This window comes from Berghia stephanieae, chromosome 2 (genome assembly GCF_034508935.2).
Source record: "Berghia stephanieae isolate SIO BIC M18660-M18661 chromosome 2, UCSD_Bste_1.3, whole genome shotgun sequence".
Classification (NCBI taxonomy): Eukaryota; Metazoa; Mollusca; class Gastropoda; order Nudibranchia; family Aeolidiidae; genus Berghia; species Berghia stephanieae.
Window position 1 is genome coordinate 31,095,952 of NC_088361.1, and position 15,000 is coordinate 31,110,951.

Consider the following 15,000-nt stretch of genomic DNA (forward strand, 5'->3'; position numbering starts at 1 on the left):
CACTTAACTGTGACAAATAAAATCGTTGATTCATTTTTTTAGTTATGCATTAACAATCGGGGGTGGGGGAGGGGGGTGGGGGTGGGGGGGGGGATGGGGGGTGGGGGGTGATATTGCCCTGCAATGGTCTCGAGAGCTCAGGTGGTCTAACCCTTCAAAAGAGACAGGTACCGGACATGGACTGAACAATGGAGAGAATTCATCAATTTAGTACATATTGTATCACCTGGGCAATGTAGTAATGCAATGATAAGTAAAGTTGGTATTTTGAAAAAAGTTATTTTCTTGCAATAAATCTGAAAAAGTGTGTTTAAAACAGTGCCGGACAAAGCTGAGAGAAAAACACGAAGAAATAAAATCATCTGGCATTGTTACACAACACTTTCCAGGTCCTTATTTTACACCAGTGTTTGCTCCCTAATTTATCATTTTGCTTGCGATCAAACGTGGGAAAATTCGTTATAATTTATTTTTAATGCGCAAACTTATTCACAATCATACCTTCCTTTTCCCCCTCTGTCTTCAGATACAACACGCACGGGATGGGGAACTCACAGCCGGAAGTCCTGGAGATCGGAAGTGCCATTCTTCGTAACCTTGGCGACGGCAGTTTGTCCTTGACCTCTTTCCTTGATTCGCCCAATCTGGACAGAACTGTTGGTAGGTTCATTTAGATTAAGATATTGATGTTTTTCCTTACCAACCGCTGTCTGTTTTTCTTTAATCATATCGACAATGGGTATCCTAGTTCTAATGTTTGCTATAGTATTTGTTTTTAATATTATTTTGTCGCAGGCGGAGGGAAATCAATGATATCTGAAATTGTATAAATACGAACAATCAAAGAGTGTGTTCCTACAGATAATTTGCCGTGTTGATTGCTCTTTCCTATGCTTCATATACTCCTTCAGCAAGCCTCACGGGGTGCGAAATTCCATTCCATACAGTACAAGTGTCAGGTTAGGCGTCTTCTTGATTCTTGTATTAGCACTTAAAAAATCTGTTTTACCCTATTGAAAGGTACTCATTCATAGCAGGGTCGAATGGGGTCTCCCGTGTTATTGCCTTACCCTAGGACTAAGACCTGATGCGTCAGAATTTTGCCATTTTATCATCCACGCTGATCACCTATTGATTTGTTACAAGACGCGACAAAACTCCTTGGGCTGTCAACTCCACGAGCACACAGACCAAAAAAAAAAAAAATCCTTTATTTATTCCGAGGGGTAACTTTTTTAAAAAGGATCTATCTCGAGAAAAGGCCGCAGTGCAGCGGTGAAAAGTTAGCAATAAGGGCTAAGTTTATTGCACACTGAAAATAATAAGATCAAAAAACCCCCAAAAAAACAAACCCAACATCCCCCCCCCCCCCCCCCAATACACACAAATAAGCAAACAAAAAAACAAAACAACAAAAAACAAAACAAAAACAAAACAAACAAAAAACAATAACACACAAAAGCAAACAAATAATAAATTACCCCCTCCCCCGAAAAAAAAACACCGACAAACAAGCAAACAAAAAATAAAACAAAACAAACAAATAAACCTTGGACTGGAACCCGGGTCCGCTGCATGGAAATGCAATATCTTAACCAACCATCCAATTCCGCCCCACCCCTTTACATAATTTATTGAAATACGAGAGTCACGTATGAAACGCTGTAAAAGGATGTCCTTGAAGTAAACAATCTTGACTGGCGAAGCGGATAATATTCCTTATTTCACCTTTGTTTTGAAACTATCTTATCTGTCGTTATATCACAACCACAATCCCGAGTCTCGCATTGATTCCTTTTAACCAGTTAACTGCCCTATTCTGGAAAAAATGCGTACTTAAAAATTTAGCCAGAAAACTCGACCTTCTAGTATCGATCAATTTAAATACCCCGTCATCTTAGCAAAAGCCTCAAACCTGGGACTTCTTGAACTCCCGGGTTTGGGAGGGTTTTATTTTTACCAAGATGAGGGTCATTTAAATCGATCGATACTTGAAGGACGAGTTTCCTGGCCAAATGTTTAAATACGTGTTTTACAGAGTGCGACACTTCACTGGTTAAGTTCATTTTCTTTCATGTTTAGTTTTCATATCAATTTGCACATGACACCAAAGGTATTCGCTGAATGACATAACAAAGTGTGTTGGAATACCGTAGCCATTTTATAACCATACTGTTATAACTAGGTGTGTGCTCATCCATCCATTTCAATTGATGTGGTTATTCAGCCGTTATCCTACAAAACATTACGATATACACTTTGACATGAAAGCTTTTACGTCAAATGATACATCGATAATAATAATATGACTTTCGACTGTAATGTTATTCGTCAATCCTTGTGGAACATAAGGCCCTCAGGAGTATTCTGCCATCTGTTTCTGTCCCTCGTTGTCTTCAATCTATCTATCTACCAACCTATCTATTTGTCTATCTATCTACCAGAAACAGATATAAAGATAGACAGATAGACAGAGATGTCTATCTGCCTATCTATCTATCTATCTATCTATCTATCTATCTATCTATCTATCTATCTATCTATCTATCTATCTATCTATCTATTTATCTACCAACCCATCTCTTAGTCTATCTATCTACCAGAAACAGATATATAGATAGACAGATAGACAGAGATGTCTATCTATCTATCTATCTATCTATCTATCTATCTATCTATCTATCTATCTATCTATCTATCTATCTATCTATCTATCTATCTATCTATCTATCTATCTATCTATCTATCTATTTCTGTCCTTGGTTGTCTTCTTGGTAGTCTACCAGCAGGTGAGGTTTGCAACTTTCAATTCCACGAATTAGTAAGCCTCTCCATGTCTGCTTAGGACGTCCAACCAACCTTTGGTATCCCTTGGGGTTCCAATCAAGGGACTGACGGCTGATGTCGCTCACTTATTTTCTCAAGGTTTTACCTCCATTCCCTCCCTGTTAATTCTCCTCGATCGAATAAGATGATCCCGACTTGTCAAAAAGTCTTTAAAAATAGAGACTTTGAGGACTCCATTGCTTTATTTAAATAAATAAATAAAATTAAATATGAACATTTATACAGAGCAATCCCACGGATTTATCATTCTCAGTGCGCTTCACAATGTTTTATTTATCCCCCCATCAGGCTATATGGAACTGTATTTCCATTTCATGCAGTGCCAGTCGCCTCTTATGCGCCCTTTATTATGCTAACACTCTTACAATATCCCCTGACTACCCATAGCGGGGTACTCATTCACACCTGAATCGAGTGGGGTAATCTGCGCTAAGTGCCTTACACAAGGACACATTGTCGGGACGGGAGTTTTTCAATGCACGGTCACGAGACACCTTACCGCTGAGTCACTGAACCACGGAGCCACACGTTGAAGTCTCAGGATTGAGAATTCGACAAGTATTTATTGTTAAGCTGGGGGGGGGGGGGGGGGGGGGGGGGTCATCCTAATTAATGGATTGGCTCGGAGTAAATACTTGCTGGCCAAAATAAAAATGTGACCATTCATTTCAAAACGGTTTTATGTTGGCATCAACTCAATGCTTAAAATAGACTTGTTGGCTAAATTTATAAAATTTGAGTTTGAAATAATGTCTCCATTAGAGGAGAGTGGATTTTTGTTTCTTAAACTTTTAAAATCTAAATTCCATTACTCTGATCTTATTTACTTTAAACTTTATGTTCTATAATGGTACATTTAGTCCATCCCGACATAATACGTATATAGGTAGCTTAACTCAACGGTATGGTCTTTGCTTCGTAACAGAAAGGTACCGAGTTCGACTACCGGCCGCATTGTGTGTGGCATTGAGCAAGTCATCTCGTCCTAACTCTGTGGCGCTGTGCTGCGGCAAACGCTTGGGTCATTCCGGTTATCCCTTAAATGGAATTAAATAAGAACAATGTTTATGAAAAAACATATCAAATTGACGGAATGGTTGACAAATGGCTTTTTGTCACTGTACCGTCGTTTAGTAGAATATTGCTTGGAGTTTATGGGGTGCGGATGTACGATTTGGCTTAAGATATTTTAGTTGTCGCATTTACAGCTCATTCCTTTTGTAAGTTTGACGTTTGTAATAAGATCTTGTCCTTTTGTGTTTTTTTGTTTTGTTTATGGGTGTGCGTCAATGGAGGGAGGGGCTGTTGTGTATGTACGAGTATGTGTACGTGTGTTTAGTGTGTGGGTGTGCGTGTGTGTGTTTGTGTGCGTGTGCGTTTGTGTTGGTATGTTTAGCTTTTTGTGTGTGTAGGAATGTGTCTGACACCCAGGTTTTGGAGTTTTTGACAAGTCGTTTTTATCGATTTGAAGGACGATTTTTCTGTCCAAAATTTTAAGAGATGCTTTTTTTACCCCCAAATTACCGTGGAGTATTTTGAAGTAAACGCCTTTTTAACCAGCATGAAGTGAAAAGTGTTTTGTTTGTGTAGGAAAGAAGTAATGGAAAAGAAAATCAATTTAGCCGCGTAAAGGGTTATTTAGCTCCCATTACATAATTTATATAACTATAAGGATGACAAGTTCCCGTCATGCTTTGTAGCTTTTGATTCCCCCTTTATTGTGTAGTTACCAGCCAAGGCGAGGTGCTGGGACATTTACGATTTATTTATTCGAAATGGGCCAACCAAGGTCTCCATTGTCAAAAAATGTTATCATAGTGTTAGAGAAGACATTGAAGTTTATGTCAACTTTACATTTATATAATTTACAAGTCCCATATTTCTTATTGTTGTGCTATAGATACTCTCGAATCAAAGAAAAATATTCCCCATTGCAACGATGTGATATAAATCTAATTATTGTGTTCGGTTTACCAGACTAGTGAATACTGATTGTGTTCTTGTGTAAACTCGTTTAAGACAAATTAAAGAATTAAGATGATTTGAAAAGAATGATTTAGTAGGGGGAAAAAACCCAAACAAATAATCATCTTTAAAATGGTTGTAGTGATAATCAAAAGCAGAAGTGAGTTGAGAAATCAGTTGACCTGACTTGAATAGGAAATATTTCAAAGTGAACATTCTCTCAAGTGTCATTCATTGATTCCTATGTGCGACCGTGTTTGGATCTATTTCTTGATATGAATTCATGGTTTATATCGCATGGAGTCGTTAAAAAGAATACGTTCAGGTAAAGGTTGAGTTTGTTGTAGTAGTAATCTTTCAAAGTCGTCGCAAGTTTCTTCCTTTATTTTTTTTTTTTTTTTGGTTTTTGTGGCGATTATTCATTTACAGACTGGAAACCCTTTGGATTGGTCACTATTCTATGTATTGCAAAGATGAGAGAACTTAAAAAGCTAAAAGTAAAATAGCGATCGTAGTTTTTCAGAGCCATCTGGCGAAAAGAGCCAGTTCTTTTCTCAGTTTCTGTTTGTTGAGAAAAACCATATCATTGCTTGATATCTCTACCTTCTTTCTCTGAAACAAAACAAAACAAACCCCGTAATTTTAAATTTTGGCCAGAAAATCCATTCTTTAAATATCGATTGATTAAAGTTGAGAGTCATTTTATTCGATCGATATTTGAAGTACGAGTTTTCTCGCCAAATTAAAAAAAAAAAAAAAATAATAAAAAATTGAGCTTTATATATTTTTTTATTTTATTTTTTTAAAAGAGTGTAGCCATATATTGTAGTGGCCCTTTCCATTATTTTAGTGATGTAATTTCAATTTAAAATGTAGAATTTTAGTTTAAACGTCATTTATCATTGAGCTGACTGAAATAATAATATGGTGATGATAAATCCTGATCTACACCGTGCACAGGGGACGTAATGGGACATCCTGCAGGGTTGGTCATCTAGTGTCGTCATTGATTGACCTGTACGCGTTCCGGGGTCCTGGGGAACCAACACAGAGCTTTCATTTTTTTTTTGTCTCCGAAATTTAAAAAAAAAAAAATTCTCTCAGGATTTCCTCTGTCCCTTACACTTCCTCTCGCATTAATTAAAAAACACATAGGTGATTGTGGATGTATACTTTTCCGTTCAGAGATAACTTATTCTTGATTATGTTTGAAGATTTTAAAGACTAAAATAATTTAATGTGTCAGCAGCATTTCTTCCCTTTCGTTTTTATTTTTATTTTATTATTATTTTTTTTTTTGTAAAACAAATAATCTTCGTCAGTGTTTATAACCAGAGATTTATTTTATTTTATTTTTCGTTTGTATTCAATAAAATTACCATCTGGCAATTTATCTGAAACTCGATGTTTTTATAAAAAGTAGTCCTTCAGAACCATCATACCTATTGATCGCTGTTTATCCCAGTTTCTATACCGTGAAACAGACAATAGCAATTGCTTGCTTCCCTTTCGATAGGACGCCAGTCTATTGCAACGCACTTTCCGTTAGATCTAACAGATCCAGCGACCCAGTCACTGCTGTGTTGACGGTGGGGGAGAGGGGGGGGGGGGAGTCAGTCTATATCTCGACTTCACCCGGAATCGGTCTCTGTCCCTTTGCGCTTAAATCGAGTTCACTATCGACTGTATCTGGAACCCCTCCCCCACCCCCGATATCTTAAAAAAGGTATGCTTTTTACGACAAATTAGAGAAGTTTTTCCTTGTGAGGTTTAAAACTTAATACTGTCATATTTCTGCAAATTCGCATCTTCTTTGAAGAATTTTTAGTGAAAGATTTAGATCGTCAAAGTCTCCCCTCCTTCCCCCCCCCCCCCCCCTCCCTCCCCCCCCCCTCCCCAACCACCAAATAATGTATTTCTGACGCTACAGGTTGACAGGTCCGCTACCTCCTATTCAATATTGATTCTTGGAACATTTAATTCTATTTAACGCCTTGATTGATTGTCGTTCCATCACCGCCCCCCCCCCCCCCCCCCCCCACCCCCTAACCGGCTCCCGTCTCCCCTGGGGACCACTGGCGTTTCCTTATAAATTTGTGGAGCGAGATTGAAAATTGAATCTAAATTCAAACATGATTGAATTTGTCGAATATTTTGAGAGACTCTGTAAACACCTTCCTTTAGATTGAGGTTGTGATGAAGTGGCTGGTTCTTGTCGTAACATGAAATAAAGGTTAGAGGAATTTGGAGTGGGGAAGTTGGGGGGTTGGAGGGGGGGGGGGGACTAAGAGAATGTGGTTAATGAGAAAGGACTGGAAGTGATGAAGGCAAGGAGACAGAGGCAAGGACTGTTAGACAGATAGACAGACATATAGATAGATAGATAGATAGATAGATAGATAGATAGATAGATAGATAGATAGATAGATAGATAGATAGATAGATAGATGGCTAGATAATTAGCTAGATAAGTAGGTAGTAGGTCGGTAGGCAGGGGATCAGGGAGGTAGAAGGAAGGATGGCTTGCTGAAGGAACAAATGTAGCATTATGAAGCGCGTTGTTTGAGGTAAATCTATGAAAATGCTCCATCTAACTGCACATATTTATTTATTTAGGGGCCATCTCGTCACCCAGAAGATACCAATTTCAATTACCCCACCACGCTGTGTTACCTTGAGCAAAACCCCTCGCCCCATGTCTCTTTGCGGCGCGGCACTGCGGCTACTCTTTAAAAAAAAAGACCCTGTAAAATATTTTCACCGGGGAATGAATGAAAGGGATGTTTGGCGAGTGATTAATTTGTTAATTTATTTTGTTTGTTTATTTGTCTATTTTATATATTTATGTTTCCTTCCCAACCAGAGAACGAGATTGACTTTCTGAGAGAGACGGAGGAGATGATCAAGGTACAGCGAGGGTTTACTCCTGTTTCCAACTGTAACTCGGACTGGCCTAACCTCAATCTACAACAATCTACAGGTTTGTAATCATAACCAACACCACCTTTACCACGACGACTACGACGACCACCATCATCATTCTCATTATCATCGTCATCATCATCATCATCAAATCATCATCATCATCATCATCATCATCATCATCATCATCATCATCATCATCATCATCATCGTCATCGTCATCATCATCATCGTCATCATCATCATCATCGTCATCATCATCATCATCATCATCATCATCATCATCATCATCATCACCACCACCACCACCACCACCACCACCACCTAGAACAACAACAATAGTAACAACAACAATAAAAACAATATCGACGGCGACGACAACAACACCAATACTACTACTATCATTACCACCACCAACCACCACCACCAACACCTACATGCTAAAACCTACATTTCCCACAACGTTAACAAGTGATCAAATCAACTCCCAAGAAATTCGTTACCCTCTTTGTACACTAGAGTTGATCCAGTCATCGTCAACCTTTGTGTTTTTCCCAGGGAAATTCGATCCGGAATCAAATCGCAGATAATTTGACAGATTTCTTTCAAACTAATACATTGTTAGGAGTTGAAGCGGCAACACATTCAAGAAGACTGGAATTAAAATTTTGCCATAAAAATAAAAAGATAACAAAAGGGAGAAAAAAAAAAAAAAGAAAAGAAAAGGAGCACAGGGATTTTTTTTATAGGGAAAGGATGGGGGAGGGGGGGGGGGGGGGGGGGGGGCGATAGAAAAGGCAAAAAAGAAAAAAAAAACTATGATAAATAAAAACCTGACAAATAAGAAAATGGAAACATTTTGGCAGGTTAACCCTACAACGGCGAGAATCAGTTTCTTTCAAATGATAGCGAGTCCCATGATTTCCCTGGTTATGATAAATAATAATAATAAATAATGAAATTCCCTTTATTCATCCCCAAGGGGAAAATTGTCTTTAGGGTCTATTCCAAGAGAAGACTGGAATAACCCAGGTGTCAGCCGCAGTGCAGCGCCACAAAGTGAGCTAGGGCGAGGTGACTTGCTCAAGGCCACACAACGAGCCAGGTAGTCGAACTCGGTACCTTTTGGGTACGAAGCAAAGACCGTACCGCTGAGCCACGCAGTAATTGATTACCTTAATGAGTGATTTCACCAAGACGGCGGTAACCGTGTTGTGAATTCAATACAAGTTCATTGAGTGAGGTCGTGGGTCGTGTGGCCACATTGATTTCCGAGTTGGATCGCTGTAGTTGCTGTCTTGGTGACACTGGTAAGACTCGTCAGATTGTAGTCGATCAGCGCTTGTTGAGAGGTAAGCATTGACCGTCGGGTTGTATAGAGTTCTGTATAATTGGGATGCCTTAGGGAACGGGAGACCCGATAACTCGGTTGCAAAACACACACGTCACATAAGCAAAGGGGACCGGCAAGTATCGTTTCAGGGAGAAGAAAAAAGAAGGTACAAGAAAGAAGGAGTGGGTTGGGTGGGAATACATTTTCTGAGCTTAAGTCTTTGTCATATTATTTGAATTATTATATTTTTAAATAAATATTTTTTTTATAAACAAAGCAAAATCAAAGCAAAACAGACATAGATCCCGAATAAACAACTGTGTCTGTGAACAAACAAATAAAAAACAAAAAAAAAAAAAAAAACAACAAAACAACAACAACAAACCAAACCAAAAAAAGTGAATAATAAGATCCGGAAGCGAATAAAACTATCTACTCTTTTATATAAAATTATGTAAGGTTTTGACCTTCGGGTAATGCTGGCTTATGTGGGAAAAATATAAACGAAAAAACAACAACGCACACACACACACACACACAGGCAGACACACACACGCGCAGAGAGAGAGAGAGAGAGAGAGAGAGAGAGAGAGAGAGAGAGAGAGAGAGAGAGAGAGAGAGAGAGAGAGAGAGAGAGAGAGAGAGAGAGAGAGAGAGAGAGAGAAGGGGGGGCGGGGGCGGTCAAAGCAACCAAAATCCGGAGCCAAAGGCCTAAAAAAATAAGTCCCAGCTGGTCATACTAATTTCTCGCGAGAGAACGGAAGTGTACTTTTAAAAGTGCGAAACCTAAAATAAGGGGAAGAAAAGAATAAATGCTTTTTTCTTTGTGTAATTTATTTATTTATTTTTTTGTAAATAAATATGTGCAAATTTAGAACCCCCCCCCCCCCCCCTCCCCCCCCCCCCCCCCCCCCACCTCTTCCTACCACCAACACAAGAGAACAAAATAACTTTTTAAAATAGATAAAAAGAACAATTTTAAAGCAGTAATCGGCTAATTGTGAAGTATTTTGAATACAAAACAATAAATTAAAAATGATACCAAAGAACTGATTTAAAAACAAGCAAACAAACAACGTTATAGTTACAATGCTCGGTTAAAACAAAAAATAAGTGGAGATCAACATAAATTATGTAAAAAAAGGAAGATCGTTAACCGCTACACAATTCACAAGGTGTGTGTGTATGTGTGGTTGTGTGTGTGGTTGTGTGTATTTGTGTGCCCGCGCGCACATGTGTGTGGTTGTAACCCCTTTCCTGACTTAAAAATACATGACGGATTAGTGTTGAATAACAAATCCATTTTAGATGCCTTTTACCCCTATCCCTCATCATCTACCCCTCACCACCTATTTCTCTTCCTCCATCTTTCTCCATTTCTCAGTTTGTCACATAATGCTCACAGCCTCTCCTCTCTTCACAGAGCATTCGAATAGCTCATCACGACACAAGATTAATACACAAAACCGTTTCTTTCTCGATTATTAATCAATGAGAGAGCGCCTGGCTCAGAGAGATTTTCCTGTCCTTTCGTTCCAACCTTTCACCTTTGATATTTCTTCTTTCTTAACCCTTCACATGCCGGGATCGATTGTACCATAACATGACATCATATTTTACCGTTTTCACCGAGAAAGCGCGAGTACATAATTTGTGGCCTTTGTTAACATAATCTGGCACTATCCTAAAAATGATGCTCTGAGTGGAGTCTTTTGTCCTCCCATAGTGGACAGGGAGTCACTTACTGTGTCTTGTATCCCCCTATATTTCTTTTCCAACTTGCTTTCAGTCGTTGTCTTGGAATGAGATTGCTTGGTCTGTCCTTGCCCTGGCCGGAATCATTGGCTTGGAGGGAAACAGTCGAATGTAAAGTTATAGTTTTGGGAGAAGATATAATTTTCCTTGTAGATCATCTGTTATGTACTGTTATACATTTTATTATGATCATATGATTCGTAAACATTTGATTGTATTCCTCTCAGTGGGGTCTGTTGCGTTTTGTCTAGGACGAGACTTTTATGTGATCTTAAACACTTCATAAATTTCAAATCTTCTCTTTACTCGCATATTCGCCATTTTAGGGTAATTCCACACCCATCATGACAAGCATGCAAAAACGAGAATGAAACAATCAGGAACAATAATTAACGTCTGAAATGAACACAACAAAAATCTTTGTCGACTGTATGACATGAGACCAATAGGCCAAGGCGGGGGTCCTGATAGCTCTGGTGCTAGAGCACTCGATTCACAATCAAAGGGACGGAGATCGTTCCCGGGTGCAGTCTAGCGATTTGAGTAAGCAATAAGTATCTTCTCCCTTTCTGCTGTAGCGTTTCTTGACATGGTCACGGACTGTTCCCCAGTTTAGGTTGTATAATTTGGCAGCGCATTTGCAGCCCATCCCTCCAGATGAGACGAGATCGAACGCTTTCACCATATATTATTATCTGCATGGTTATACGACACCGTCTTTTATTGTAATTCATCGCCATGATTAGTCAATCTCTATAGAAAAAGGAGAAAAACATGAACAGAAATCCCTTCTGATCCAGCTCTTAAGCATGGGCATACATAAGTGTAGGCCCACAATAATGCTTATTATTAAAACAGTATTAATAGGCTACACACTTCCAAGACTTTTGGATGATGTGCTTTTCTAAGAAAAACAATAGTAAACTATGTTAGGGCAATTCCACACCCTCTTAGTATGGAATTTCCCCAATATAAATTAAAAAAAAAAACATGGATAAGGATATAACTATTCATCATCATATCTTGTCGCGCCAGTGAGTCAGCCAGTCCCGGGCAGTCTGGTTGCATTCCCTCAGGTCAGCATTGGTGCAGTGAGGTCCCAGCGAGCATTCGGACAGGATGTGGTCCATGGTCTGTCTGGGGTGACCGCATGGGCATTCAGTGCCCGGTGAGATTTTCCATTTAAAGAGGTTGGTGGCGGTGTTTCCCACCTTTGCTCTAGCTCTGTTCAGCGCCACCCATTCTTTTCTTTTGAGGTCTGTGCCTGCTGGGAGCTTTTCTGTTGGGGGCTGGAGGGCATCGTTTGCTGTCTTGTCCCATTCTACCCATTTGTCCAGGCGGAAGAATGCTGAGTGGTCTGGGTGAAGGCTCTCTACTGTGAGGAAGCTTTTTCTTGATTTGAGCCTGCTTTTGGGGCAATTGTGGTCATGAAGGGGGTGTCTCTGGTCCATTTCCTGTTTGTATTTTTGTATTTGGGCATGAGCTTCCCTCCGGATGTGTGGTGGGGCTATTCCTGCTGCACGGTAGACCAGTGGTAATGGTGTTGCTCTCAGCTGGCCCGTTATGATCCGGCAGGCGTTGTTGAGCTCGGGGTCTAGCTTGGAGGCATGGCATGATCGGGCCCATACAGCTGAGCAGTACTCCGCAGTTGAGTAGCTGAGGGCCAATGCTGTGGTCCTTAGAGTTTTAGGGTCAGTTCCCCAGTTCATGTTTGCCAGCTTTCCAAGGAGGGCATTACGCGTGGACACTTTTGCCTTGGTCTTCCTCACGTGTTCTCTGAAGGACAGAGTCCGATCAAGCGTCACTCCGAGGTACACTGGGTGGTAGTTGTACTCTAATGTCTGGCCATTCCACTTGATGTTAAGTTTTTTGTCGGCTTGGTGGTTGTTGAGGTGAAATGCACACACTTGTGTTTTCCCTGGGTTGGCGTTCAGCGAGTTTTTAGTGTAGTACTTTGTAAGGGTGTCTAGGGCATTTGTCAGTCTGCTCTCGATTGGTTGGAAGGACACATCCTGTGTTGCGAGGCATAGGTCATCAGCATATATGAATCGGCGGATATTTGGGAACTCAGGCTGATCATTTGTATATATGTTGAAAAGTGTTGGAGCTAGCACTTGAAATGATAGCTGGGGCCTCTCTTTATAATATAAAACCATTGACATAGGATTTTGATTAAATATTTTCACAAAATAAGACACGAGAAATTCGAAACATGTAGGGTGTGGAATTTCCCTGACATTTATGAATCTAAAATAGGCACAGCATCTTACTTAAGGCATTTAGAACAGGTTTGGGGGTAAATTTTACTTATCCGACGGATCATTAAGCATTTCTAGCTTGAGCTTCAAAGTTGAAAGAAAATTTAACGACAATTTGCCATATTTGAAAACCATGAGTGTTGCACAACGGGCTCATAAAAACTTGAAAAATTTTCAGAATTCAACAGTAGTAAAAGTGGCTGCTTCGGATCATTTTGCATTCCTCCTGCGAAGAGCTAAATATAATGAATGTGGGTGTGGAATTCCCCAACTTCACCCTACAATGGAGGGGGGGGGGGGGGGGGCCCCTTTAAAGAAAACTTTGGATCACGACTGCTTTCATTTTCCTAATTTCAAATTTGAGACAATTGACAATCTTGGAATAGGGAGAGGGGGGGGGGGGGGGGGGGGTTGTCATTGTATGGCAGTTCAGTTGTAACCGTAATATTATTAATAAATTAATTTGAAAGAACTTCTGGATATTGTCCGATTCTTTAATTTCTTTGTATTAATTAAACGAGTTATTTTTATCGTGCCGAATAACACTACGAGCTTGCTAAAAAAGAAATGACGAGTTTAATAAATGCAAAGAGATGAAAGAATACGTTTATTCCTCCCATCCAAGTAAGATTCTTAGATATTTCGTGACCAATTCTATGGTCTAATAGTATTACTTCGATTCGCCATAATGTGTGTGTTTTTTTGTTTTGTTTTTTTGTTTTGTTTTTTTGCTTGAATGACAATTTGACTCAAAAAACGTTTAATTTGTATTCATGCGCACCAAAAGTTTATTTATGATTGCCAATCTTTTTGTCTTTAACACCTTATTTCACACCAACAAACTGTGAGCAAGTATTCTGCAAGTTTTGAATAAAACTTTTATTCAACGCTTTCATAGCATTATTCAACGATTACGTATTTACTAAGAAATGATAGGGATTTCCAATGGGAGAGGTGTGATAATAATGGTGCATTTCCGAAAATAAACCCGGATAATTTTGAACTTTGATATTCACATCTCTCTCTCTCTCTCTCTCTCTCTCTCTCTCTCTCTCTCTCTCTCTCTCTCTCTCTCTCTCTCTCTCTCTCTCTGTTGTTTGTATGTGTGTGTGTGTGTGTGTGTGTGTGTGTGTGTGTTTTTTTTTTTTGGGGGGGGGGGGGGGGGGGGGAGTATGATCAGAACTGTTTTAACAGTATTTTTAATTTTTACCAGTTAACTGTCGGGTTGCTCTAGAATAAACACGTTTTTAAAAATGTGGCTAGAAAACTCGTCCTTCGAGTGTCGATCGATTGAAATGACTCTCATCTTGGAGGAAAAAAACAACAAACCCTCTCAAACCTGGGACCTCGCGAGGCCATTTAGATCGATCGGTATTTGAAGGACGAGTTTTCTGGCCAAATGTTTGAATACGTGTCTTTACTGAGTACGACAGTTAACTAGAGGTCTAGTTAAACGGACGGACATCGTCATTGATTGTGAAATCAATAAAAAGCGCTTGGAGCCCAACCAATCCACCCACTTAGTCTGTGTTTGCCCCGACGATAAATTAGGAACGTTAAATTTACATCAAATTACAAATAATATGTTAGCATTATTGTTGCTGTTGTTGTCTGGCGCCTTCTATTTATGGGCAATGTTCGGCCGACTTCCTTTAATGTTCCTTCTCTCCCTCGCCCACCAATAAATTTGTGTTGTCGTTTTTTTAAATTAGATAGAACGAAATTGACGTCATTCCGCTCTCTTTTATATTGTTATTGTTTTAAGCCAGCCGTTTTTATTAGTAGTTCTCACAAAATTGTAATTATCAGACTATAAAAACGTTTAAGATTACACATAGTTTTGTGTGTTGGTACGTAAAATCCTGGCGAAATGTGAGTGAGATATTTTGGATAAACGCACATCATCAATAGATAGAATGA

The 15,000-nt window shown here is 39.4% G+C and overlaps 1 protein-coding gene across 1 annotated transcript in view; it reads left to right on the top strand.

Annotated features, from left to right (window-relative positions):
• Nucleotides 1-15,000, top strand: part of LOC144964703 (uncharacterized) — a gene marked incomplete in the record, with an annotated part of 278,871 nt that overhangs the window by 94,597 nt on the left and 169,274 nt on the right. The window contains 2 exon segments of the mRNA XM_078899236.1: nucleotides 527-660; nucleotides 7,676-7,792. Of these exon segments, the coding sequence (XP_078755362.1) occupies nucleotides 527-660; nucleotides 7,676-7,792 (251 nt within the window).